The sequence below is a fragment of the Anser brachyrhynchus genome (genome assembly GCF_964034855.1).
Source record: "Anser brachyrhynchus genome assembly, chromosome: 1".
NCBI classification, from domain to species: domain Eukaryota; kingdom Metazoa; phylum Chordata; class Aves; order Anseriformes; family Anatidae; genus Anser; species Anser brachyrhynchus.
Window position 1 is genome coordinate 209,053,426 of NC_137694.1, and position 25,015 is coordinate 209,078,440.

The 25,015-nt window shown below is 51.4% G+C and overlaps 4 protein-coding genes across 5 annotated transcripts; 2 read left to right on the forward strand and 2 right to left on the reverse strand.

Moving 5' to 3' along the window:
* Window positions 1–819: 819 nt before the first annotated feature.
* On the forward strand, window positions 820–11,947 carry ALG8 (ALG8 alpha-1,3-glucosyltransferase). Of its 2 annotated transcripts, none has more exons than XM_080576324.1 (13): window positions 820–961; window positions 1,544–1,622; window positions 2,614–2,807; window positions 3,855–3,964; window positions 4,860–4,927; window positions 5,492–5,618; window positions 6,481–6,584; window positions 6,701–6,821; window positions 7,141–7,280; window positions 7,587–7,726; window positions 8,964–9,061; window positions 10,130–10,202; window positions 11,287–11,947. In XM_080576324.1, the coding sequence occupies exons 1-13, from the start codon at window positions 882–884 to the stop codon at window positions 11,516–11,518; spliced, it is 1,566 nt and encodes a 521-aa protein (XP_080432450.1). In that variant the 5' UTR covers window positions 820–881; the 3' UTR covers window positions 11,519–11,947. The 2 variants fall into 2 exon arrangements, with proteins under 2 accessions (XP_080432450.1, XP_080432451.1); XM_080576325.1 differs by having other exon boundaries at window positions 846–961; window positions 2,614–2,803.
* Window positions 11,948–13,824: 1,877 nt separating this feature from the next.
* Window positions 13,825–17,707, forward strand: NDUFC2 (NADH:ubiquinone oxidoreductase subunit C2). The gene is made up of 3 exons (XM_080576334.1): window positions 13,825–14,026; window positions 16,283–16,426; window positions 17,509–17,707. The coding sequence occupies exons 1-3, from the start codon at window positions 13,888–13,890 to the stop codon at window positions 17,556–17,558; spliced, it is 333 nt and encodes a 110-aa protein (XP_080432460.1). The 5' UTR covers window positions 13,825–13,887; the 3' UTR covers window positions 17,559–17,707.
* Window positions 16,438–18,966, reverse strand: LOC308187908 (uncharacterized protein). Its single transcript, XM_080576329.1, has 3 exons — window positions 18,106–18,966; window positions 17,765–17,951; window positions 16,438–17,033 (listed from the first exon to the last, which is right to left on the reverse strand). Exons 1-3 carry the CDS (start codon window positions 18,681–18,683, stop codon window positions 16,902–16,904), a joined length of 897 nt encoding a protein of 298 aa, XP_080432455.1. The 5' UTR covers window positions 18,684–18,966; the 3' UTR covers window positions 16,438–16,901.
* A 138-nt stretch (window positions 18,967–19,104) lies between these two features.
* On the reverse strand, window positions 19,105–20,035 carry LOC308187912 (thyroid hormone-inducible hepatic protein-like). The gene is made up of 2 exons (XM_080576333.1): window positions 19,566–20,035; window positions 19,105–19,439 (listed from the first exon to the last, which is right to left on the reverse strand). Exon 1 carries the CDS (start codon window positions 19,983–19,985, stop codon window positions 19,584–19,586), a length of 402 nt encoding a protein of 133 aa, XP_080432459.1. The 5' UTR covers window positions 19,986–20,035; the 3' UTR covers window positions 19,105–19,439; window positions 19,566–19,583.
* Window positions 20,036–25,015: the final 4,980 nt, after the last annotated feature.

Consider the following 25,015-nt stretch of genomic DNA (forward strand, 5'->3'; position numbering starts at 1 on the left):
TGGGCAATGCCAACCCTTCACGAGACTACTAATGACAGACATGTAACCAGCACCACAGGCTGTCTCCGCATGGAGGTGCTGGTCACCAGGAGCAGCTGAAGCCCAGGTAGCTGCAAGTACGGCCTCAGAGTGGCTCCACACCACCCAACCCCACATCCCCCAGGTCCAACACAACCCAACTCCATATGCAGTCCCGCAGCCACCCAACCTCACTGCTGGTCCCACACCCCCCAACAACCCCACATCACCCAAGCCTACCACCACCCAATACCACTGGTGGGCCCACAAGAGCCAACCCTGCTCCTGGTCCCACAGCACTCAACCCCATGCTTTCTCCCACGCCATGCCTGACCCCGTAACACCCCAGCACCAATCCTGACACCCAATGTCACTCCCAGACTCAAGGGGAAGATGTATGGGGGGTGGCTGAGGACATTTGGTGTGTTCAGCCCAGAGATGAGGAGACTGAGGGGAGGCCTCATGGTGGCTTGCAGCTCACTCACGAGAGGAGCGGAGGGGCAGGCGCTGAGCTCTGCTCTCTGGGGACAGCGACAGGACCCGAGGGAACAGCACGGAGCCACGACAGGAAGGGTCAGGCTGAGTGTTAGGGCGAAGTTAGGGTGGTTGTGCACTGGGACAGCCTCCCCAGGGCAGTGCTCACAGCACCGAGCCTGAAGGACTTCAAGGAGCATTTGGACACCGCTCTCAGACACAGAATTTTATTTTTATGTGGTGCAGCGTGGAGCCAGGAGCTGCACTCCCAACCCCTCCCTGTCCCCCCAAGCACCGCCATTACCCCCCCGCGCCTCCCCTCACGCCCCGCTCCGGCGCATGCGCGGCGGGGCGGGGCGGGGCGGGCGCGTAATGGCGGCGGGTCCGTAATGGCGGCGAGCGGGAGGAGCTGGTTCGGCGCCCTGGCGCTCGGCGTCTCCTTCCTCAAGTGCCTCCTCATCCCCACGTAGTAAGGAGGGGACAGGGATGGGGGCTGCTGGCTCTGCCCCTTCTTGGTGCAGGGGACGGGGCATTCGGTGTGGGGACGGCCCCGAGGGGGTTTGTTTCCCTCAGGTATTGCTGTCCCTGGGGTGTCGCCACCTCATCCTGTGGGCGGTGTAAAAGGGGATTAAGTTTGGGCTTGAAGGTGCTTACAGCCAACCTGGCTGTTGTTCGGGGGCTTTAATATGTTGAAACAGGCACGCTTTTTAATTAATAGGGAAAAAAATGCAGCTTTTCCCTCAGAAACTTTAAATTGCTATTTAAAAGTCAGTAACTCCAAGAATTTTTGCATTAATTGTGAGAAAAAGCTGAGCTATAAGTCGTTCTTGACTCATAATATAAATACATTATACCTATAACATACCTTGTCCTATATCCATCGGTGTCCTGGGTACAAAGTTTGTGCAGCATCTCTGTTACTGCCCGAATTATTTGATCACAGTCTGGGAGCTGGGCGATGCAGGCCCCCTATTTATCTGCCTCTGGTCTTGTACTCAGTTATGTTTCTCCTTCAAGTGCATACGTGTGACTCAACGTAAACCTTTTGTAGTCATTCCACAGATTTTGAAGTGCACAGGAATTGGCTCGCCATCACACACAACTTACCTCTCTCTCAGTGGTACTATGAAGTAAGTTTCTTTATGGGGCAAGGGTTTAATGTTCTTTTATTAGTTGTGTATAAGTTATAGATGTATTGGTTATGCCAGCCTCTCTGAATGCTAGAGGAAAAAGAACTTCATTTGCAGGACATACGTGCCAGGGATACTGATGGCTGGCAGCTGGATAGCAGTGCTACAGAAGCATATCGATCCCAATTCATTGGCCTTACGTAACGCTTAAAAAAAATAATTGTTTGGGACAGCTGCTAGAATTTATGAAGGCAGACCGGGAAAGACAATTAATGCACGTGGTTTATTAAAAAGGCTGCCTAACTGCTGCAAGCTGTGTGGTAGTCTTGCATTGTTGCTGTCTTTGCTGTTGTCGTTAATAATTCATAGTTATTGCAATAAAGAATGAATCTCATAAGCAGGTCCATGCATTATGAAGTTAATTAGTATATTAAAGTTACGGTCCTCTGCTGGTGTCCTACTAGCATGCATTGATTTTAACCTAGATGGATCACCTTCAACTTGATAATAGATTAAAACCCAGTTGTGTAGGCCACTAGCTCAAAATATTTCCTGGCATTCTGGGATAAAGATCAGTCTCTAGGACTCCGTGTAAGCATTTGGGAACTGTGTATTCAGGGATAAATGATGTGTGTGTGTCAGAACTTTCCGACAGGCTGATCTAATAGTGTAAAAAAGTTAATCATCGGTTAGGGCATAACAACCGTACTTTTAAGAAAAGATTAAATAATACTGTTGAATCCAAATAATTCAAGATAAATAATACTATTGAATCCAAATCCAAAAATTTTGGTGAAAAAGGGGTTATTAAAAGTAACATGTAAAAAGTAATTTTGAGACCAAGAAGATTGATTGTGCTGGTGAATTCTTTCATGCAGACAAAACATAAGATTGAGATAAAATGTCGACTGATGTGGTGTCATGAACTGGATATGAAGGACTGCAAACAGCACGGGTTGTGTTAAATTATTTATTCTCATTTTATCTTTAGGCAACTTCAGAATGGACCCTGGATTATCCACCTTTTTTTGCTTGGTTTGAGTATGCACTCTCACATATTGCCAAGTACTTCGACCCCGAGATGTTGGTCATTGAAAATCTAAATTACAGCAGTCGTGCAACCATCTTCTTCCAAAGATTTTCAGTCATCTTTACGGATATCCTTTTCATCTATGCAGTTCGTGAGTAAGTCTTAATGTTCTGATTGTAGGGACAGTGGGTTCAGTATTCTAACTTCTAGAGTAACAACAAAAATATTTGTACAAACAAGCTTGTAAACGCATGGAATCATCGAAGTTGCTTTAACCTACTCAGGGTACAACTACGGAGCATGCTGCTAAATGCAAGATAACGTTTTGTTTCTCTTGGAGATGCTATTGCTGTAGATGTGATCAAATTTCCACGCATTCAGGCATCAGCTGCCATTTCACACACTCTGGATATTTGGGTTCTGTGATGGGTCCGCTTTGTAGGAGCTGTGGGTCAGCTTGGGTGAGCCCGACTGTTTTTTCCTATTTTCTTATCACTCTATTCTTTTAAAATAGAAGTGTATAAGAAACCTGTGATGAAATGTCAGTATGATCTCAGATACGCGAAGTCACTCCAGGGTTTTTGATGTTCTTGATGATAAACTGATTATTCCAAGTCTAACTTAGAAGCATTAAGATTCTGTGCTTTTAGGGTGCCCTGGCTTTCTGAGGGAGAAGAATGATGCCACTGATAGCAGTAAAACACATCACCCACAAATTTTTAATCTGATCTTCAACATGTGAACCAAATGGCTTCATACTGAAGTTAGAAGGTGTTCTTAGCCAGTAAGCATGTAGCCCACAGTACCAGGGGAAAGCCAGGTTAATGTCCTGACTGGGGACTTTAAATACAACCCAGTACATTGTCTGCAGATACAGCAATACTCTCTTTGATAAGAAGCTGACAGCAAACGGGCAGTAAAAACTGTAGTGTTATAATTGAAGATGAGGTGTGACCGAGACCAAGTTACTTAACAAACCTTAGCATGTGGAAAATGTTACAGCTACTGGTATTTTAAATCCTTTTTTCCTAGTAAACTTTATCAATTACGTCCTGTTCTCTTGAGGAGTTTGGCAAGAACTCTGTCATTGTCTTCCAGCCATATGATATCCTCAGGTTAAGTGCATGTCTCAACTTCTAAAAGCAACGTGGTTTCGTTAATTGTTTCAATTAAGACTTAATATTTCTTCTGCTGTTGTTCAGATGCTGCCGATATGTAAATGGGAAGCGAGCCGCAAAGGATATTTTGGAAAAACCAACGTTTATTCTTGCCGTTCTGCTCTTGTGGAACTTCGGGCTGTTAATTGTGGATCGTATCCTTTCAAACCAGGTTGTTTGTGGGGTTAACCTTTTACAGCACGTGGTACAAACCCATGGATATTTTTACTGTCGCAGCAAGTAGTACTACTGTTCATGTTCTGGAAATAGTTGAATAACTTCATGTTTTCTTTGCAATTATTATCTGTCAAAATGGAAAATGTTCAGGTTTTGGTCTGATTTGCCAGAGCTGCTGAAGGACCAGTCCGGCAGCAACGTGCCTCTTCCGGCTGGCTGCTCCCCCTCCGCCTTCCTACAGAAGCCTTAGCAGAGAGCTTCTTTTTCCTGGATGCAGTTCTAGGTTTGTCCCATGTAAAGGAAAACCTTACAAGTGCTTTATGTCTGGGATGTGTTTAAATGGCAATGCTGTATGATAAATAGCAAGTTTTCTTTAAAGAGGATATAAAAATAATGCCGGGAGGTCCAATTGTTGTCAGTGTTGATGTTGTTGAAGAGGGAACAGAGGGGAAAACAGCAGTCCTTAACAGGAAGGACTCATTCTGTGCTTCCCTGTTTTTGTCCAAAGTTGTATGCTGATAGGTGATAAGTGAGGGCTGCTGTCTCCATCGATAAACCAATGTTAGGCAGAAACTGGTATATAAAAATTCAAAAAGTGGATGATTAACCTTTTATTATTTTGTCATGTAGTTTCTTGATAGATATGTAGTCAGATTGCTAAGCTTCATTTCATCGCGATAATACTCTGGGGTTAGTAGCCTGTGTGTCTGTACTTAGTGTACTTACAGGTAAGATTAATGACTTTGAGTCAAGTGAATGTAAGGTTAATTTCTTGACTTAAGTTCTATTTTAATTTGATTATGTCTTTAAGCCTCCGTAACTCTAATAGTAGTAGAGAATGCTTACTTTATTCCTTTCTTGACTCAAATTCAGACATTCACTTTCAGTACAACGGCTTTCTGTTTGGCCTGATGCTTCTTTCTGTTGCTCGACTATGCCAGGTAAATTTAAGTGGCTCTTTTCTCTTTATTTGCATATACATTTTAGGTACATCAATTCACTTCCTTGGGCTGCTACTGTTGAAGCTAATGGGAGTGGCTCCAAGTTGGTGTGTCCTAAACCTGGGTGTCGAGTTATTTGTTGAGTCTGGGGGGAAGAAGAGAACCTGAATGTAATCACAGTTGCTTGTTGATGCTGCAGCGTTTCAGTTCCCTGTGAGAAAGCTAAATCCTGTGTTACACCTGAGCAAAGTGTCATGGTTTGCTGCCATCTTACCTCCTTCTAAGTCACCAGTCCTTAAAAAATGTACTTCAGAAGCTGCAGGCAGGGGGGGTCCTTTCCCAGTTTTCAAAGCAACATCTGACGATGCAGCTTCCTTCTCTATTTATTCATGACTATATTGTTTGTAATTTGAAGTAAACACTTAATTTGTTTTTATGCTTATGATAATTGTCCTGTCACCTTAGGATCAGACCAGAGGGCTTTTTTAAATTGTATACAAAGGAAGAAAAAGTAGAAAATCTTGGATTTTTTTGGACTTTATCCTTTTTTTTTTTTAATTTTAGAAAAGGTATTTGGAGGGTGCTCTTCTTTTTGCTATTCTTCTGCATTTCAAACACATCTACGTGTATGTGGCCCCAGCGTACGGCATTTATTTGCTGCGATCCTATTGTTTTACTGCAAATAACGCAGGTAAGATGGAGTTTTCCTCACTTGATTTTGAGGAATTGTGTTTAATGGCACGTGGGGAAGACGCAAGACACGCAGGTACCATTGGATCAGAATGGCTGTTGGTCAGGTGAGAATTCATCTTGGGGAGCAGAGTTGGAAAGATCTTCAGAGATATTTTAAATATATTTGAGTGTCAAAAATTCCTGTTTCTAGGTAGTTCTCTATTAAGAAAATGCGGTGTGAAGAAACTGCAGATGGCAGTTTGAAGCTATAAGAATTATTCTGAGTAAGAAATAATTGGATGGCTATTCCAACATCCATCTTTCAGGCTTCTGTCCACTTTTTAGCGCGGAAAAATGTGTTTCTCACATGAGCAAAGAAATTATTTCTCTTTAAAGGAGAAAAATCAGAAGATTGTATAATGCAGGAGCTGCCATGTAGAAAAAGTAAATGGGCATAGGCAAATGAAGAGCACAAACTTTACTTAACTCAAAAGAAGTGGGGCAAACTCAAGTTGTACTTTCCCTCAGTAATTAAATTCAGAATAAAATAAATACCCATAGACTGCCTCTTGCCTGCGTGTATATATATATATAGTGTACATACTACACTAATATGAAATTTCTGTTTCATTTCTGTCTGGGTCAGCCTTACTTCTTCAGTTTTGCCATGATGGGCAGGAGTATTTAAATGTTTAATGGGCAAAATTGGCTTTGTTTACCTTAAGTTACCTGAAAAACTACCTGCTAAAGGAAGTAATTGAATATATTGATGTGAAGGATTATGTGCTTCTTCTAGATAAGCGCTAGCATTCCACACTACCAATGGATTGCTTTGCCTCTCCGCTTGCCGCAGTAATTGATAATCTGTTTTCTTCTTACAGATGGATCCCTGAAGTGGAGGAGTTTCAGCTTCCTTCATGTAACTCTTCTGGCATTGATTGTTTGTCTTGTTTCAGCTCTTTCGTTGGGCCCCTTCATAGTGTTGGTAATGACCCCTTTTTCACTTGTTATTCACCTGAACAGTCAGAAAGCTTTGCTGTGAAACTATAAACCGTATCTCATCTAAAGAGACCTTTTTTTCATTCTTTTTCTTTCCTGTAGGGCCAGCTGCCTCAAGTCATTTCACGGCTCTTCCCTTTCAAGCGCGGCCTCTGCCATGCTTACTGGGCCCCAAACTTCTGGGCTTTGTACAATGCCGTGGATAAAGCGCTCACGGTTGTTGGTACAGTATGCACATCTTGCGGTTTGGTGCTTACTTGCAGATAGAGCTCTCTGGATTTTAGGCTTCCTTCCCCATTTAAAATGCAGGTAGCAAATTACACTTTCAGATTGCCTTAAATCGATCAATTATCTACATAATTCAGTGTGTGACAAGCTTCCAGTGGTAGGTCAGAAATCAATCTTGCCTGTTGTATTTTAAAACAGAAAAATCTCAACCATATACTTAGTTCAGTTCTGTTCTACAGAACAGTTTGACAGCTAGTGTATTTTCTTTATTAATATTTAACAGTTTCTACTTTTTTTTATCTTATTTTTTTCAGGCTTAAAGTATAACTTGCTTGATCCCACAAAAATTCCTAAAGCCTCAATGACAGGAGGCCTGGTTCAAGAATTTCAGCACACTGTCCTTCCTTCTGTGACTCCGCTGGCAACGTTGATCTGTACTTTCATATCTATCTTGGTAAGAACAAATCATGGTTTGGGAAACTTTTGTTTTGTCCCCAGCAGCTTTTAATCTGATCAGCATGTCCGTCGTACAAATTTTAATTCCGGGTCAAAAGATAACTTTCCTTTAAAAATAAATTATTACAATAAATACGGGGTTAATCTCTTTGGATACAGTTATGTATCCAAAAATATTTATTTTATTTTTATTTAATATATATTTGGAGCACAGTTGTTTAACATTGAAAAGCTCTTTGGACAGTGGCTTGCATTCAGGATTGCAAAACCTGACTGAAGTCCTGTTTTTGCCTGTTGTTTCTAGCCCTCTGTTTTCTGTCTTTGGTTTAAACCTCAAGGGCCCAGAGGCTTCCTTCGGTGCCTTGTTCTTTGTGCATTGAGCTCCTTCATGTTTGGTTGGCACGTGCATGAAAAAGCAATACTCCTCGCTATTCTGCCTTTAAGGTAAGTGAATCCCGCGTGTGGGAGTTGGCCAAACCGAACCTGCAGCTGCTTGTTGAAGTATCCTCAAAAGAGGATCGCTTGGTTTTCAGTATATTTCATAAAATAAACACGCTTGTAGAATGCCCTAAGCTGTAAAGTTTTAATGTGTTTCAAGTGCATTAATTTCAGACACAATAAAATGTGTCTTCCAGTGCTGAGTGCTATCACGATGTGTAGTGTAACAGGAGGTCTGAGTGTTTGGATTCAGACACGTGATTTTTGTTAAGATAATGGAAAAAAAAAAGCGCTCATAAAGGGTTCAGACTTCAGGCTGTGGGTACCCCAGAGCTCTTAAAAGAATTCATTTAGCCTCCCCTTAAAACCTCCTTTCTGTACTGACAACTTGAGAGCCAGCTTGATAAAATCATAGAATCAGAATGCTTTGGGCTGGAAGGGACCTTAAAAATCATGTAATTCAACCCCTGCCCTGGTCAGGGCCCCCTGCCACCAACCCAGGCTGCCCCCAGTGCTCAAGTTTGGCAAACCAGGTCTGAATTTAGTGACTAAAATCCTAACCCAGGACTTGTTCTCATGATACGTGAACGTGGGTACAATTGGAAAATAACACTGATCATGCGCTGCATCACTTGTGATTGTACACAATCGCTTTGTGGTACTGGTGATAGAGAAGAATGGATGCTCGGACACGTGGCAAGGAAGCATAAATGATACTCGTGAATATGATTCGGAGCGAGATTACCAACGCTTAGCTTATTGTCACAGTTTCAGATAGCTCCTGCATGTGAACTAGTGAATAGGGCTGCTGCAACCACTGACGTAAAACCCCAGACTGGGGTGGCAGTCGGGGGAGGGGACTAACACTGGAAGAACAAAAGGAAGGAGAAGGAAGCAGGGGTGACAGTGTTGCCAGGCAGATGGCAAAGGAAAAAGACCGTTTGTAGGGGAAAGAAGTAGTACTTTTTAGCAAACTTCAGGACTTTTTGATACTTGTGTCCAGTGAGTGTGCGGTTTCCTGGGAGAGGGTTTCTTGGCTGATTCTTCTCCTGCGCTTTTAAGAAGTCAGGTGGCTTGGTAGCAGGAGATTCCATCACAGGTCCAGGATTTGGAAGGACTGGGGTCCTATGTAACTCCGTATGACCTGTTTTTCATCTCCTTTGTGACTTGCATAGTGTTTTTGCTGAAACGAAGTTTCTTTGCTAAAAGAAAACTGGTTAACTTAAGTTCGTGTCGTTTTTAGCTTGTTGTCTGTTCAGAGAGCAAAGGATGCTGGCATCTACTTGATCCTGACAACCACAGGGCATTTCTCCCTTTTCCCGTTGCTGTTCACAGCACCAGGTAAAGTGTCGTCTTTCTGTGCTCTCATGTCTTTACTTGTTACTGTAGAGTGGATAATGGCTTTGAATTGTTTCATGTAATTAGTTGGAAGCTGTGGGATGCTGTATGTGAGCCTGTTTTTGTAAATATGAGCTTCCAACTAGTGAAAAGAAATCTTGGTTTAAAAACACAGTGGAGGAATCATAGAATTCAAATTGAAATAGAGATGGGGAATTGTGATAGTCAATATTTGTTATCCCTCACTCTGCCACGGTTCTAGAAACTTTCCTCTGCCTAACACTACCGTGTGAAGGAAGAGGATAAAGTCAACTTGAGACTACAGATCTGTCAGGCTGTTTTCCAGACAACGTTTCCAGCTGACTACTGTTTAGTGCTATCAAATAAATTAAAATTCTTGCAGTAGCATCAGTTATGTGTAGGGATAGATTTTTTTGTGTGTATGTGAATGAATGCTGTTTCTTCCTCCTGCCTCTGATTAATCAAAGGTCTGATGCGTTAAGGTTTAAATGAAATAAACAGATAACCACTTGTGTAATGATTGGCATGCTTCTGGTAGAATTCAAATCCAGATGCTCTCCTTCTGGTCAAATAACGCCATTTATTTGCAATAGAGGAGCTGCCGCCTTTAGACTCTAGAGACTTCCTTTACGTTCTCTGTTAACTAACTCTGTACAGTTTGTAGCTTTGAACTAGATTTCCCTGTCGTTCATAATGTTTTGAGTTTCCTAGTAATTTCTAATCACTTTTGAATAGGAAAATCTTAATTGCAGTGCTGTCATATATTGTAATTATCATTGTGTTCACTATATATCCGGTGTGTGTTGGAATGCTTGGCATTTTGTTTAGTAAATATATATATGCTAATTCTTTTGTGCCCAAAATACGTCTTTTGTGTCCTAAATATATATTCTATGCATAAATGCAAGTCCTATAAATAATTTTGTTTGGAGAAAATAATTAAATTGGACAACACAAGCTTGAATACTAGCACTTAAGGTTGCTGTAATTTAAATGGTAAATGCGTGTTGTAGCTGATTTTAAATGTATATTGCGTTCCTTACATTTCAGAACTTCCAATCAAAATACTGCTTATGCTGCTGTTTACAGTTTATAGCTTCTCTTCGCTGAAATCTCTGTTCAGGTAATGAAACAAATTTGTTCCTGAAGTCAAGAATGAAACCACCTCTGTGACTGGGAACTGTGTTGTCGTAAGAGATAAACAGCACTTCAGTTTCATGTTTTAGCATCAGTTTTCTGTGTTAAGGTGATGATGTCTCTGTTCTCTTCTCAGGAGGGAGGGCTTAAGACAGGATTTTTATAGGACATCCTTGTTCTGTTTGAACTGTGACAACTGTCCAGTTAGTCTCAGAAGGGTGTAAGCCCAGTGTATTTTTAAGGCCATGGATCCCCTACCCGCTCAACCAAAGACAATGCTTATTATAAATCCTGTAGTCTCCACTGTCCTATTTCCCAAGCTTCTTATGGCAAAGCCAAGTTGTAATGAAGGATCTCTTGGAAATGCTATGAACCTGTATTTGTTACATCAGTCACCTGCTTTTTGTAGGTCATCCTCTTTCAACCAGACTGCTTTGTCCCCCTTAGCGTTCTGGACTCAGGTCATTCCTTCTCAAGTGCCCTAACTCCTCTGTGGATGTTTAGCTTGGGTAGAGCTCAAGCTTTTGCAAATTTCTTGTTCATAACTCTGCTAAAATCAGAATATGAATGTAGCCCGTTGACTACTTGCAGTCCAAACCCTACTAGCAGTGCCCATTCCGAGAGATGAGCTTAGAGTTCCTACAGAAAGCTTGTGGGGAGGCGGCGGTGGTTAGGCTAAACCTGACATTTCTAGTCCTCGGGTGCAGAAGGACTTGCACGGAACAAACCCATGTATGAAGTACAGGAGATCTGTTTAATTGTTCTTCGGTATGATGTGAAAAGAACCAAAGCAGCTGCTGAGATTTCCACCTAGATTCATTTCTACTCAGCAAAGGCCCGTTGGAACTCGGTGTAAAAACCAGACGATTAAGGGAATTAGCTGTACTGTGTGTTATCGTGTGTTTTCCTACTGAAAACTCTGAAGGTCTAATTGTTATTTAAAGCCTTGCTGTGAACTAGTGGGTGATACTGGTGACACATAACGAGTGCAGAGAGTAGTAGCTGAAAAAATAGTTATTTTTAGTAACAACATGTATTTTAACATCTTTTTCTTGAATTTTCTCTGACAGGAGAGAGAGGCCTCTCCTTAACTGGCTTGAAATAATCTACCTCGTCCAACTGGTGCCTTTGGAAATCTTCTGTGAAATTGTATTTCCTCTGACCTCCTGGAAGCTGCAGTTTCCTTTCGTCCCACTGTTGTTGACCTCTGTTTACTGTGCTCTGGGTGTCACGTACGCTTGGCTGAAACTGTACGTCTGCGTCTTGACTGAGCACGTTTTTGTTAGGCAGAAGGCTGAGTAAAGCTGTGTTGGTGGGACCCGTTCCAGGTTATCCAGCACGGTGAGGCGTTGTTGTAAGGACATACGCTGCCTTACAGCCAGCTGTATGTGTACCGTCTCCGTGAGGAGAGTTTTTCTTCTCGCTTCTGTACTGTCCAACTACTATACCTCTGATCAGAAACACTCATCACAATAATGTGGTCCGCTGAGACGACACTTTGCCACGAATAAACTGTGAAGCTTAACGAAAAAGGATTTTGTATTCATATTGACTATGTAAGAGGTTCAGACTTCTGTCCTGAGGAAAACCTGCCTGGCTTTCCTGTTACTGTCGGTATTTTAATAAAAAGGGAACCAGAAATTACAAGAGGTTATTGCTGAGTAGAGAGAGCATTGTAACTGCATACTGTGGAATATGAAAATAAAAGGAACTTTGGTCTTTTTGTTTTCAGCCTTTCTTGCCATTTTTTCAGCACCTGTCCAAGCCCTACTGTCCATGGGGAAACTCTCCTGGGGTGCTCTGTTGAGCTTCTGAACATCTGAAGCTGCAGCTTTGCATTTTTGCTTAATATGGCAATGTCCGTTTGATCTTTCACGGAGTCTTTTCAAGGAGGTTTTAATGTATTCTAATCATACTTATTTTTGAAGACAAGGTTTTTGAAAACCTACGTAACTGTCCCTCAGAGATTTTGCTTTAGGAATAGGATTGTTTTGGGGCCCAGCGATGTCACCCACAACTGGGGGGGAGTGCAGAGGGGATGAATCTTTTGAGCAGTTTTTGGACTTCATCCCTGTCCAAGAATGCGGTGCGCTTTAGAGGGGATGCTTGATTAAATAGTTATACTCTCTTCTTTGAATATTTTGAATGATAAAGTAATGTGTGGCTCTGGTAGGAAAGCAGGTAGCAGTTAGAGTGGTTGCTGTGGCACTAGGGGTGCTCTGAGTAGGATTTTAGACTATCTGTGTAAACACAAGGTACTGATAAAACTTCTCACAGATAATAAGCTCATTTTCAGATTTCTTCACTCCAGTTGTCATTACTTTCTCATAATTTCTACTATTTCGTGAAGTGCTTTGCCATACCCCTAGGAGGGGAGAAGATGGGGGCTACTTCCATTTGTATTCTGTGCTGTTTTAGCCTCAAAACTGTGCAGTGGGAGGCACTCACAACCCTTCCATCTGTAAATCCCAGGGAGGGGAGCTGTTCCCCCCTGGATGCTGCCTCCCGGCTTCACCAGCAGAGCCCCCCAGGAGGTCTTGGTGTGAGCGTGAAATCCCCGTTCTTCACCTCGATGGTAACACCTGAAGCTGGCGGTGATTCAGAGAACATTAAGGTTGGAAAAGCCCTCCAGGATCATCTGGTCCAACCATCCCCCTACCACCAATGTCACCCACCAAACCATGTCCCCAAGCACCACGTCCAGCCTTTCCTTGAACACCCCCAGGGACGGTGACCCCACCACCTCCCTGGGCAACCCGTCCCAATGCCTGACCGCTCTTGCTGAGAAGAAATGTCTCCTCATTTCCAACCCGAACCTCCCCTGGCACAACTTGAGGCCATTCCCTCTGGTCCTGTCACTGGTTACCTGTGAGCAGAGGCCGACCCCCAGCTCCCTGCTTTGAGGGAGCTCCTGTGTCACCTCCAGCACCGTGCTATGGGACACCAATACCCAAACATCCTCCTTGCAGAGAGAGGCTAAGTAATAAATAGGGTTAGATGGGGAAGCGATTTAGGAGTTGTGATGTGTTTGGCTATTTTTTACGGTTTTGTTGTTGTACGGTTATTGCTCTCACAAGTGGCTTAAGGTAATTTCAGGTTCATCAAAAATCAATCTGGGTCACTCTGTTGTATTAGTCTTTAATCGTTTCGCAGGAATATTAGGAAGAGCTTCTTTACCGAAAGGGTGGTTAGGCATTGGGATGGGCTGCCCAGGGAAGTGGTTGAGTCACCATCCCTGGAGGTCTTTAAAAGACGTTTAGATGTAGAGCTTAGTGATATGGTTTAGTGAGGACTTGGTAGTGTGAGGTCAGAGGTTAGACTAGATGATCTTGCAGGTCTCTTCCAACCCAGATGATTCTGTGAAAACGAAGTGGTTTTGATTCAGTTTAACCAAAACGCAGGCCCCCGAAAGCTGACACCGGAGCAAAAGCCCCACAACCCGCCGCCACCCCTGCTCGACCACCACGCGAGGCCTCACCCGCCATTAACGCCGCCCGCTCTGGGGTGGGGGCGAGGGGTATTTTGGGGGGGGGGGGAGGCGTTGCGTTAAAAATAAACAACAAAACCGAGGAAGGAAGGCGGCGGAACCCGCGTGAGGCGGCCGGGGCGCGCGGCGGAGGGCGGGCAGCGCCGCACGGCGGCGGGCGGTCACCTTGGGCGGGCCGGCCGCCATGGCGTTCCTCCCCGAGGAGGCGCGGGCGCTGCCGCCGCCGCCGCTGGTGAACAAGGTGTCGGCATGGCTGGGGGCGGCCGGCTGGGCGGCGGCACTGCTGGGCAACGGCTTCAGCCAGCGGCCCGTCCTCACCGCCGGTGGGTGCGGGGGGGTGGGGGCTGGGGTGAGGGGTGTGAGGGGGCTGGGGGGCGGTGAGGGGGCTGGGGGGGGGTGAGGGGGCTGGGGGGGGGGTGAGGGGGGGGGTGAGGGGGTCGGGGAGCTGAGGAAATGGCGGGGGAGAGGCTTGGGTTGAGGGGTTGGGGAGGGGTCGGGGGGGGCTCTGAGGGGTAATGGGGAGGATCTAGGGGGGGCTCTGAGGGGTTGGGGAGGGATTTGGGGGGTCTGAAGGGTAATGGGGAGGATCTAGGGGGGACTCTGAGGGGTTGGGGAGGGATTTGGGGGGATTCCCTGGAGTAGTAGGGAGGGATTTGGGAGGACTGAGGGGTAATGGGGAGGATCTAGGGGGGACTCTGAGGGGTTGGGGAGGGATTTGGGGCGTGTGAGGGGTAATGGGGAGGGTCTAGGGGATTTTAAGGTGTTGGGGAGGGATTTGGGGGGTCTGAGGGGTAATGGGGAGGGATTTGGGGGGTCTGAGGGGTAATGGGGAGGATCTAGGGGGGCTTTTAAGGTGTTGGGGAGAGATTTGGGGGGTCTGAGGGTAATGGGGAGGATGTAGGGGGGGCTCTGAGGGGTTGGGGAGGGATTTGGGGGGTCTGAGGGGTAATGGGAAGGATCTAAGGGGGACATTCAGGGGTTGGGGAGGGATTTGGGGGGATTCCCTGGGGTAATAGGGAAGGGATTTGGGGGGTGTGAGGGGTAATGGGGAGGATCTAGGGGGGACTTTGAGGGGTCGGGAGGGGGTTGGGGGGACTCTGAGGGGTAATGGGGAGGGATTTGGGGGGTCTAAGGGGATGTGGTGAGGAGTTTAGGAGGACTGAGAGGTGATGGGGAGGATTTGAGGGGGGTCTGAGGGATAATGGGGAGGGATTTGGGATTCTGAGGGGTAATCTCTGGGGGTTCTGAGGGGTTGGGGAGGAATGTGGGGGGACTATGAGGGGCAATGGGGAGGGATTTGGGGTATTCTGGTGGTTTGGCTGGGATTCGGAAGGGTGCTGGGGAGGGATTTGGGATTCCGAGGGGTAGGGCAGGATTTGGGGAGATTGAGGGGATGTGGAGAGGGATTTAGGAGGACCCTGAGGTATAATGGGGAAGATTTGAGGGGACTCTGAGGGATATGGGGAGAGATTTGGGGAGATTCTGAGGGGAAATGGGGAGGATCTGAGGGGATTCTGAGGGATGTTGGGGGGGAGCCCTGGGGTGGGTAACTGGAGAGGGATGGACTCTGAGGGGATGTGGGGAGGGGTGTAGGAGGACTCTGAGGGGTAATGGGGAGGATTTGGGGGGGTTCTGAGAGATTTGGGGGAACTGTAAGAGCTGGGGGGGGAAGCTTTGAAGTGAGGGGCTGGATAGGGTTGTTAGGGGACTTCGAGGGATGTGGGGGTTGAGGGGATTTAGGGGCATGGGGAGGGGAATCCCTGAGGTGGGGGATGTTGAGGGGGATTCGGGATATTCTGAGGTGTAAGGGGTTTGGGGGAATTCGGGGATATGGGGGGAACCCTGAGGTGACAGGCTGGGGGAGGATTTGGGGTGACTCTAAGGGATTTTGGAGGGGGATCTGGGGAGAACCTGAGGGATATTGTGGGGGGATTTGTGGGGACTCCGAGGGATATGGGGCAGGAGGGGATGGAAGGGGTTTGCTTGGTTTTGCTTGGAAGTTTGCAGGGCAGCTGGGGAAGGCAGGGAGGAGGATTCGGGGGGCCTGCGCGAGGGAGAAAATGGAGGGAGCCCTGAGGTGAGGGATCTGGGGGGGCAGCACGCCTCGCAAGGGGCTCGGGGTGTGAAGTGTTGGTGCACGAGGGGAACAGGGCGGCCGTCCTGCTCCTGTCAGCCCTGCAAGGCGAAGGCTGCCTCAGGCACCGCTGGCACAGGTCAGGGGGCGGCCTCCTGTCACTGCCGCCACCACCAGCCCATGGCATTGTGAGCTGGGTAAACGTTAAGCAAGAATGACTAGGTTAGATCACCCAAAAGGGCGCTTTCCGCTCTGTTGGGATGGCCTTTGTGCCACGGGGGGGTGGGAATCGGTGTGCTTCGTGCTGCCGGATGCAAAAAAAAATCACGCAGCCGAAGAGTCACTGAGCTGAATTCGGAGCAGGTTTAAAAAGGAGAGGGAGCGTCCCCAAGGATTCACCCGGGAGGTTTCTGATGTCGTTAAGGGGTTCGGGGCCTTTTTTAGGGGCTATTTGTGCCTTGCTCGGTGTCATATCGTCGCTTTGGTGTTTCTTTTCACCTCGCAGGTGTTCACCGCCAGGTTCTGTTCGCTACCGTGGGCTGGGTCGTTGGCTACTTCCTTGCTAAACGCACCGAGTACATTCACGCTAAGCAGGACCGAGAAATGTTTGAGTATATCAGGCACCATCCGGAAGACTTTAAGACAGCAGGTTGGTATTTTAAGAAGGACCTCAGCCTGCCGTAGCGTGCGGGTTAATAAGCAGCAATATATATATAAAGATGTTGATACCCTGCTTGCAGAATCTGTTCTTTTTTGGCAAGTTATACTGAGTCTTTGATGCTTTTTCACGGTATAAATTGTAACAGTAGTCAGGAGTTAGCATCTGAAAGCGGATATTCTTACCAAGCTGATCAGCTTGGTGACCAACTCTTCCTCTTCACAACTTATTTCAATATAAAAATGGCAGAGCCAAACCTAAACTAAACGAATCGACCAAAATTGTGCCAGTAAGTGAAAATCCCGGAAAGCAATGAAAACCAGAAATCACAGCCTTTGTTGCTTTTATTGTAAAATTGAGATGCCCTGCTGGAGGTGAGGATGATTTTGTTGGCGTTCCCGGCGCTGTACAACTTAGGGCCAGAAGAGGTCCTTGTCCGTGCGGGTTTTCCTTTAGCAGTGACGGGTCACGCGTGGGAGCGTTGCTCCCTGTTCCGTGCTGGCTGAGCGCCGTCCCTGAGCCGTGCCCCGAGCTGCCCGAGGTTGCGGCGCGTTTCGATTCCAAAACGCTGTGATGAGCCTTCAGAAAATAAGCAGAGCTGGGGGGGGGGGGAAGGAATAAATAGAAACGTCAGCCCGAAACGCGGTTGGCTGCCTGACGGGTGTTATTTAAAAAAGCCTCAGTAAGTAAATGTTTCGCTAAAGGTACTCGGCTGAACCCAGCCATGCAACGGCACGGCTCAGGGCGGAATTGTTTGTTTTGTAATAAAACGCAGCCAGGTGGCTGCCTGTTGGATAACAGTTGCATCATGCTGTGTCAGCGGGCGTCTGCAGACGTAAGGAAGCGTTGCAGCAGCGAGGTCCCTTTTCAGGGATCTGCAGTTCTGCCCCATGGAAGAGAAATCGCGCGCTTGGTTTGCGCAGCAAGCTGGCTGGTAGCGAGGGACAGGCTCTCTGTAGCTCGTTAACCTTTCGAACAGAAAAATGGCGACGGTTTGAGCATTTCAGTCTTTAAAAATTGATCTCAAATGTTGAGTAGGGGTTTTCCTAAACCGACTCGATTGCCCCTTGCAGGAAAGAAAAGAATAGGAGAGCTTCTGGAGGACTTCATTCCGAATCGCTGAGGGTTTCTCCGGCAGCTGCGAGCCCGTGTCTCACAAAGCATCCGCTGAACGAAATCCATCCTGAGAACTGCAGGCTGCCTGCAGCTGGTCATGGCTTGGGAAAAGAACTATCATTCATTTTCAACGAATAAAAGTTAGAATTAAATACAGAGTATTCAGCTTTTTATTCTGCTGTTACATTATATCAATATGTTTTGCGTTCTTACCTTGCTTTTTCTTTGCTGGAAACCAGGATTCACTCTTTCTGCCCAGGTTTGTGGATCCTCAGTCAGCACACTGACCCCGAATGTTTTCCAGACATGCTGAGAATCCGCAGCTCTCCCGAATTTCACTGCAGGCTGCTCAGCACGCCTGGAGGCAGAAGTACTTCCAGTTGTATTTAAACGTTCAGGTCTGGAAACACAAAAAGGTGAGAGAAAATATTGCAGGTGTGGCCTGGGCAAGGTCACCGATGGTTTGAGGACCTCAGGGAAATGTCCAAAAATGGTGTTTAAACCCCAGCGTGGTGTGCAGCCAGCCTTAGGCGTGACTTTTTGCTACCCCGCACCTGTAATTCTCGCCTCTTTTCTCGGGGAAGCTCCGGCTGAGCTCTGTGTGCCTCCAGCTTGTCCCAGCGGGTGAGCTTCCAGGCGTTGCACACGGCAGGGTTTCTTTCCTTCTCCCATAACCAGGGCCCGAGTGCTCCCAGCGATGTTTCAGCACAGCTTCCCAGCTCTTTGGAGCTCTGAATTCCCTCAGCATCCCTTGGGAGCAGCCGGGGTGCTGCGGGGAGCTGGGGAGAGCTTTGATGCACGGCAGCGACAGCCTGGGGCGCGTGCGGAGGAGGCCGTGCCCAGGGTGGGTTTTGGAGCAGAGCAGAGCCCGGCGTCCCCTGCTGTGGTGGAGGGGGCCTGATCCGCCACGGGGTGCTGCCGGGGACCTTTGGAGCTCGTGGCAGGTCACAGACCCCTTCTGGAACATCTCGGGGCTCTTATCAGCCACGTTCATCAGCGCTGGGCTGTTCCCCCCCAGGTGCAGGGCTTTGTGCTTCTCCTCACTGAACGCCAGGAGACGTTTCTCAGCCCACCTCGCCAGCCTGTCCAGGTCCCTCTGCATGGCAGCACGGCCCCCTGCTGGATCCCCCATTCCCCATGGGACTTTCCTCCAAAACTTTAAAGTTTGCTGCGTGCCCTCTCCCTCCCACCTCCTCCTTGGTTTCCAGCTTCCCCGTGGGGTCAGCCCTCCTCATGGGGTCACCTCCTCATGACAAACCCGTCTTTGCCCCGCTTGGAGGGGTGGCTCCTGCCTCTCCCCAGCACACGCTGAGCCTCACGCAGGTCCCACGGCCCCACAACCCAAACCGTCCCTCTCCCAGCTCCCCGTGTCCCCTCTCCTGGGCCACCTGCCCCAGCTGGAGGTGGCAGCGCACCCCCGGTGCCCCCCTCCCGCCCCGTGCCGGGGGTGCAGACAGAACCTGGGGTGGGGTTGGGGCCCTGTTTGTCCCCGTGTAGGGGCGCTGGGTGCTGGGCCCTTCCCGTGTCCCACAACGACAGAACCACACGGCCGCTTCAGAGGGGTCCTTTTATTAGCAAAGAGAGGGGGAAAGCCCCGCGCGTGTCCAGGTACCAGCTGGAAACGGCTCCGGCGTTCACCGGGGCTCCGCAGAGCTCAGTGCAAGAGTGCGAGGCCGCCGTCTGCTGCCGCTGCTGCTGCTGCTGCTGCTCTTTGAAAATAAAGAGGAGGGCACGAGGCGGGCAGCTCCGCTGGTGGCCCCAGGAGGGAACCGACGGCTCTTCCTATGAGGATACAGCCCCATCGCGTACCCCGCGGGTCCCAGTAGCGGCCGGCGGGCAGTCCCGGCGCTGGAGGTCAGCTGCCGCGGTGCGAGGAGGCCAAGCGGGGCTGGGGGAAGAGGCAGAGACGCTGCGTGATGAGCGGCACCTCTCCTGCGTGCCCAGCGCCCGGCCCCGGGCTCCGGGGGCACCTCCGCGGGGCCCCCCCGGGCTCTGTCCCCCAGCGCTCGCTCACCTGGAGGCCGCGGCAGGTTCACCAGCTGGGCTGCCCGTCGCCGGGGCTGATCTGCTCCAGGATCTGGCTGTACCTGCGCGTGAGGGCGTTGGTGTCCCTGGTGAGGTGGGTGAGGACCTGCTGCAAGCCGGCCAGGTGGTGGGACAGGCGCTCCTCCAGGCGAGCGTCCACGGCGGCGGCATCCGCGTCGGCGTCGCCGTCGGCGTCCCCGCCGGGGCTCGGGTCGGTGACGGAGGCCAGGCCTCGCTCCACCACGGGCTTGATGGCCTTGAGGAGCTGGTAGCGCTCGTACAGGTCCGTGGGGCCGCCCTCGTGCGGGGCCGCCCCGTCCTGGTCCTGCTGCGGGAAGACCCCTCGCAGCAGGCTGGGGAACATCACCTCCTGCTCCATCTTCTGGGTGGCCGAGAAGTACTGCTCCATGGCCCTGAGCGCCTCTGCCACTGCTCCCCGGGTGTCCTGCTGCTGCCCGGCCCCGCAGAGGCTTTTTATGGGGCCGGGCACGGCCCCGCTCTGCTCTCCTCTCCTCCCCTCTGCTTCCTCCTACCCTGGCCGGGCTGGGCACCACGGGGCCGGGCTTGGCTCCAGCTCCGTGTCCCTGGCTCTGCCCGCGCGTGGCCTTGGCCCCAGCTGGCCCCCGGTGCCGCCGAGTCCCCGGGGGTGCAGGGAGCCAGACAGAGAGGAGGGGAGGTGCTGTGCGGCCTCTGTCTGAAGATTTCCTGCCCCTCAAGCTGTGCCCGCTCCCTCCCGTCCCGTCCCTGGGTCCCCCGGGGAAGAGCCGGGCTCCATCCGCCCACCTCTCCCCCGCCAGCTCTTTGGTGCCTCCACGGGCGCCCCTGAGCCTCCTCTCGTCCGGGCTGAGCAGAGGCCTCCCCCTCAGCCTCACCGTGCCTGGAGGCCGCTCCGGTCCCTTCACCTCCTCCGGGGCCCTGGGCTGGACTCACAGCCACGTTCGTCCTGCCCTGGGGAGCCCTGGGCGGGGGCAGCCGCAGGATGTGTCCCACCAGGAGCAGGGATCCCCTCCCTCACCCTGCTGGTGCGGCTCCTCCGAAGGCAGCCCGGGCGGCCGGAGGCTGTCTGCTGGTGGGGTGGCTTTGGCTGGGACTTGGTGGCCGCGCCGTGTCCCTGGCTCTGCTCCCCCAGCCCCAACGGCGGTGCTGCCCGGGGGGACGTCACCTCTGTCCCCGTGCCTGTCCCCCACCGCCCCGTCGGTGCTGCGGGTGTTGAGCAAGGCCCTGACGCAGCCACCGGCACAGAGGTGACGGCAGACGCCAGAGGCCTCGGCGTCGCACGCAAAATCCCCCCGGGGGTCCCAGGGACGTGGTGCCAGCCGGCAGCCAGGCACCGGGGGAGCCCAGAAATGTCCTCTCGCACGGGGCTGTCCCACAGCGAGCTGGGACGGGGACGGGGACCTGGCCTCCTGGCCGCTGGCCTCTCCCAAATGCGGGCTGGGTTTGGGCATGGAGGGGACGTTGCTGGTTGTTCCCAGCCTGCCCGAGGGACCCAGCGCGTCCCTCAGGTGAATGGGGTGCTGCCACCCCATGCACGGGCCTCTGGGCCACCACGGAGCCGCTGGGACAGGCAGGGCATCGCCGCGCTCCCGGGGCAGAGGGACACACAGCAGGACGCTGCCTCCTGCTCCCCACTCCTGGGCTGAGCGTCGTCCTCCTGGGCTGCTGCGGGGCTGGGGGCAGCGGATGGGGGCAGCGGGGGCTCAGCAGCCCAAGGCTGGTCCCCAGCACCACATCGGGTCCCCACGTGGTGGTGGTGCTGCTCGCGGGGCGCACCGAGGGGGCACAGACAACTCAGAGCTCAAACCAGGGCTGAAGTTCTGCTGAAATCCCACCGGGAGCACGACTGGCGGCGTTCCCGGCGCTTGCAAAAGGGCCAAAGGCCAGGCTGCCAGGGAGTGTGGCAACCGGCTCCTATTTTGGGATCGGCCGCGGGGTCCTTTGGCCCTTTTGCAACCCTCGCTGGTGGCAGCTCTCCCCCGCATGCACACCGCGGGACACACAGCCCCACAGACAGCACACGCCGGGGACCCATGGCTGCCCCCACCTCTTCCCGTCGTGCCCGTAGGAGTTGCATTTGTCCACTTCCCACCCTGCTGCTCCATGAGCCTCTCCAGCTGCCAAGCGCACAGCCCAAGCCAGAAGCAAGGTGAGCGCAGCCTTCCTCGCTGTGCCTGCCAGCTCCTCCCCCTCCTACAGCTCCCGTCCTCCTGCTCCTGCCGGGGAAATGCCCGCAGGGACGTCCCCCTGCAGCACCCGGGTGGCTGCTGGGGTCGGGCAGCTGCGGGTCCCCGTGGTGCTGGGGGGCCCAGCGCTGGGCCCAGCACTGCAGGGGCGGCCTCAGCAGCGCTGAGCAGAGGGGAAGGATCACCTCCCTCGGCCTGCTGGCCCTGCTCTGCCCCAGGCAGCCCAGGAGACCACGAGGCCTCTGAGCGCCAAGGGCACGTGGCTGCCTCCCGTTCCACCCGGTGCCCACCAGGACCCCCAGGGCCGTTCCTGCCCAGCTGGGGTCCCCAGCACGTCCTGGTGCCTGGGGCTCTTCCTCCCCAGGTGCAGGGCTTTGTGCTTCTCCTCACTGAACTCCAGGAGACGTTTCTCAGCCCACCTCACCAGCCTGTCCAAGTCCTTCTGGATGGCTCTATGGCCCTCTGTCCGATCTGCCACTCCTCCCGTTTTCATGTCATCTCCAAACTTGCTGAGGATGCAATCTGCTGAATCGCCCAGATCATTAATGAAATTGTCAAACAAGGCTGGATCCTGCACTGACCACCAGCTGCTCCACGTGTGTCTAAGCCTCCGGCTAGACTTTGCACCACTGACCCCTCTCTCTGGATCGAGCCATTCAGCCAGTTTTCGAAACACCTTGCTGTCCTCTCACCCTTCCCATACCTCAGCGGCTTCTCCATGAGGATGTTATGGGGGACAGTGTCAAAGCCTTACTGAAATCCAAGAAGACAAAATCCACTGCTCCCCCCTCACCCATCAGGCTGGTGTTTTCCTTTTAGCAGCTTCTCAGGTAGGTCAGGCATGACTTCCCCTTGGTGAATCCACGCTGGCTGCTCCTAAGCATTTTCTTCTCCTTCGTGTGCCTGGAAATGGTTTCCAGGATGAGCTGTTCCATCACCTTCCAGGGACTGAGGTGAAGATGGGCAGCCTCTAACTCCCCAGATCCTCCTTCTTGGCCTTCTTGAAGCTAGGAGTGATATTTGCGTTCCTCCAGTCTTCGGACACTGCTCCTACTCTCCATGACTGATCAAAAATGATCGAGAGTGGCCTCACAGCGACACCTGCCAGCTCCATCAGCACTCCTGGGTGCATCCTATGAGGGCCCACGGACTCGTTTGTGTCCAGTCTGCTCAAATATTTCGTGACTCGATCCATTTCCACCAAGGGTACCTCTTCCTTGCTCCGTTTTTTTTCCCCTTGGTTTCTGAGAGCTGGGATTCCTTAAGGTCAGGCTTTCCTGACTGAGGCGAAGAAGGCGTTCGGGACCTTGGCCTTCTCACTGCCGTGTGTAACCAGATCCCCCTTTTTGTTCGACAGTGGGCACAAATTTTCCCCAGTCTTCCTTTTGTCACCGGTGTACTTATAGAAGCCCTTCTTGTCTTGACATCCAGATTCAATTCCATTTGGGTTTTAGCTCTCCTAAACGCATCCCTGGATGCTTGGACAATGTCTTTGTTTCCCTCCCAGGCCACCCATCCTTGCTTCCACCCTCTGTAGGCCTCTTTTTTGGGTTTGAGTTTGTCCAGGAACTCCTTGTTCATCCACGCAGACGTTCCGACCTTTTGGCCTAATTTCCTCTGTGTTGGGGTGAACCAGTCCTGAGCTGGGAGAAGGTGATCCTTGAATATTAACCAGCTTTCTTGGCCCCCTCTTCCCTCCGGGGCCTTACGCTACGGTAGTCCACCAAGCAGATCCTTGAGGACGTCAAAGCCAGCCCTCCTGCGGTCCGGGAGGTGAGCTTGCCGGGCACCCTGCTCACTGCCCTGAGGATCCTGAACTTCACCACCTCATGGGCGCCGCAGCCAAGGCTGCCTTTGACCTTCCCATTCCCAACAAATCCCTCGTCGCTGGTGAGAAGGAAGTCCCGCAGAGCATTTCTCCTCATTATCTCCTCTGTCACTTGGAAGTTATCACCGCCACGTTCCAGGAACCTCCTGGACTGCTTATGCCCTGCGACATTGCCCCTGCAATGTTGTTCTCCACAGGGACCAGGCCCTGGGAACATGAGGCTGCTCCAACCTGAGCAACCTGAGCCTCACCTCTCTGTTCTACCCGGTCAAGCAGCCCACAGCAAAACCTCACCGTAAAGCCACCTAACCCTGTCCTCCATGCACTCCGGCTGGTCACGGACAGAGGGTGACACCTCCTTGTCTCCCCAGCCTACCCTTCCCAAAGAGCCTATTTTAGGACACGGGCAGTGCTCCAGTCACGGGAGCCATCCTGCCATGCATTTGTCGTACAAATAAGAGCATAGCACTACAGCTGAAAACACATTTCTAACTCATTTTGTGCATTCCCCACCCTGTCTGTGTCAGCGTACAGGCACCAGCACGCTGGGTACCACAGGGTAGCAGCCAGCGGTGAAAGTCTGGTGTGGGGATCTCCAGCAGCCGCCTGGACGTGGGGCTGGGCCCCCTGCTCGGGGTGGCCCTGCTGGAGCAGGGCTGGCACCACAGGGACCCGCAGCTGCCCGACACCACCAGCCCCTCGGGGATCCTGTGCCTTGGAGTACCAGCCCCTGGTCGTTTAGGGACACGACGGGAAGAGGTGGGGGCAGCCATGGGTCCCCGGCGTGTGCTGTCCGTGGGGCTGAGTGTCCCGCGGTGTGCATGCGGGGGAGAGCTGCCACCAGCGAGGGTTGCAAAAGGGCCAAAGGACCCTGCGGCCGATCCCAAAATAGGAGCCGGTTGCCACACTCCCTGACAGCCTGGCCTTTGGCCCTTTTGCAAGCGCCGGGCAACGCCGCCGGTCGTGCTCCCGGTGGGATTTCAGCAGAACTTCAGCCCTGGTTTGAGCTCTGAGTTGCCTGTGCCCCCTCGGTGCGCCCCGCGAGCAGCACCACCACCACGTGGGGACCCGATGTGGTGCTGGGGACCAGCCTTGGGCTGCTGAGCCCCCGCTGCCCCCATCCGCTGCCCCCAGCCCCGCAGCAGCCCAGGAGGACGACGCTCAGCCCAGGAGTGGGGAGCAGGAGGCAGCGTCCTGCTGTGCGTCCCTCTGCCCCGGGAGCCCGGCGATGCCCTGCCTGTCCCAGTGGCTCCGTGGTGGCCCAGAGGCCCGTGCATGGGGTGGCAGCACCCCATTCACCTCAGGGGTGCGCTGGGTCCCTCGGGCAGGCTGGGAACAACCAGCAACGTCCCCTCCACGCCCAAACCCAGCCCGCATTTGGGAGAGGCCAGCGGCCAGGAGGCCAGGTCCCCGTCCCCGTCCCAGCTC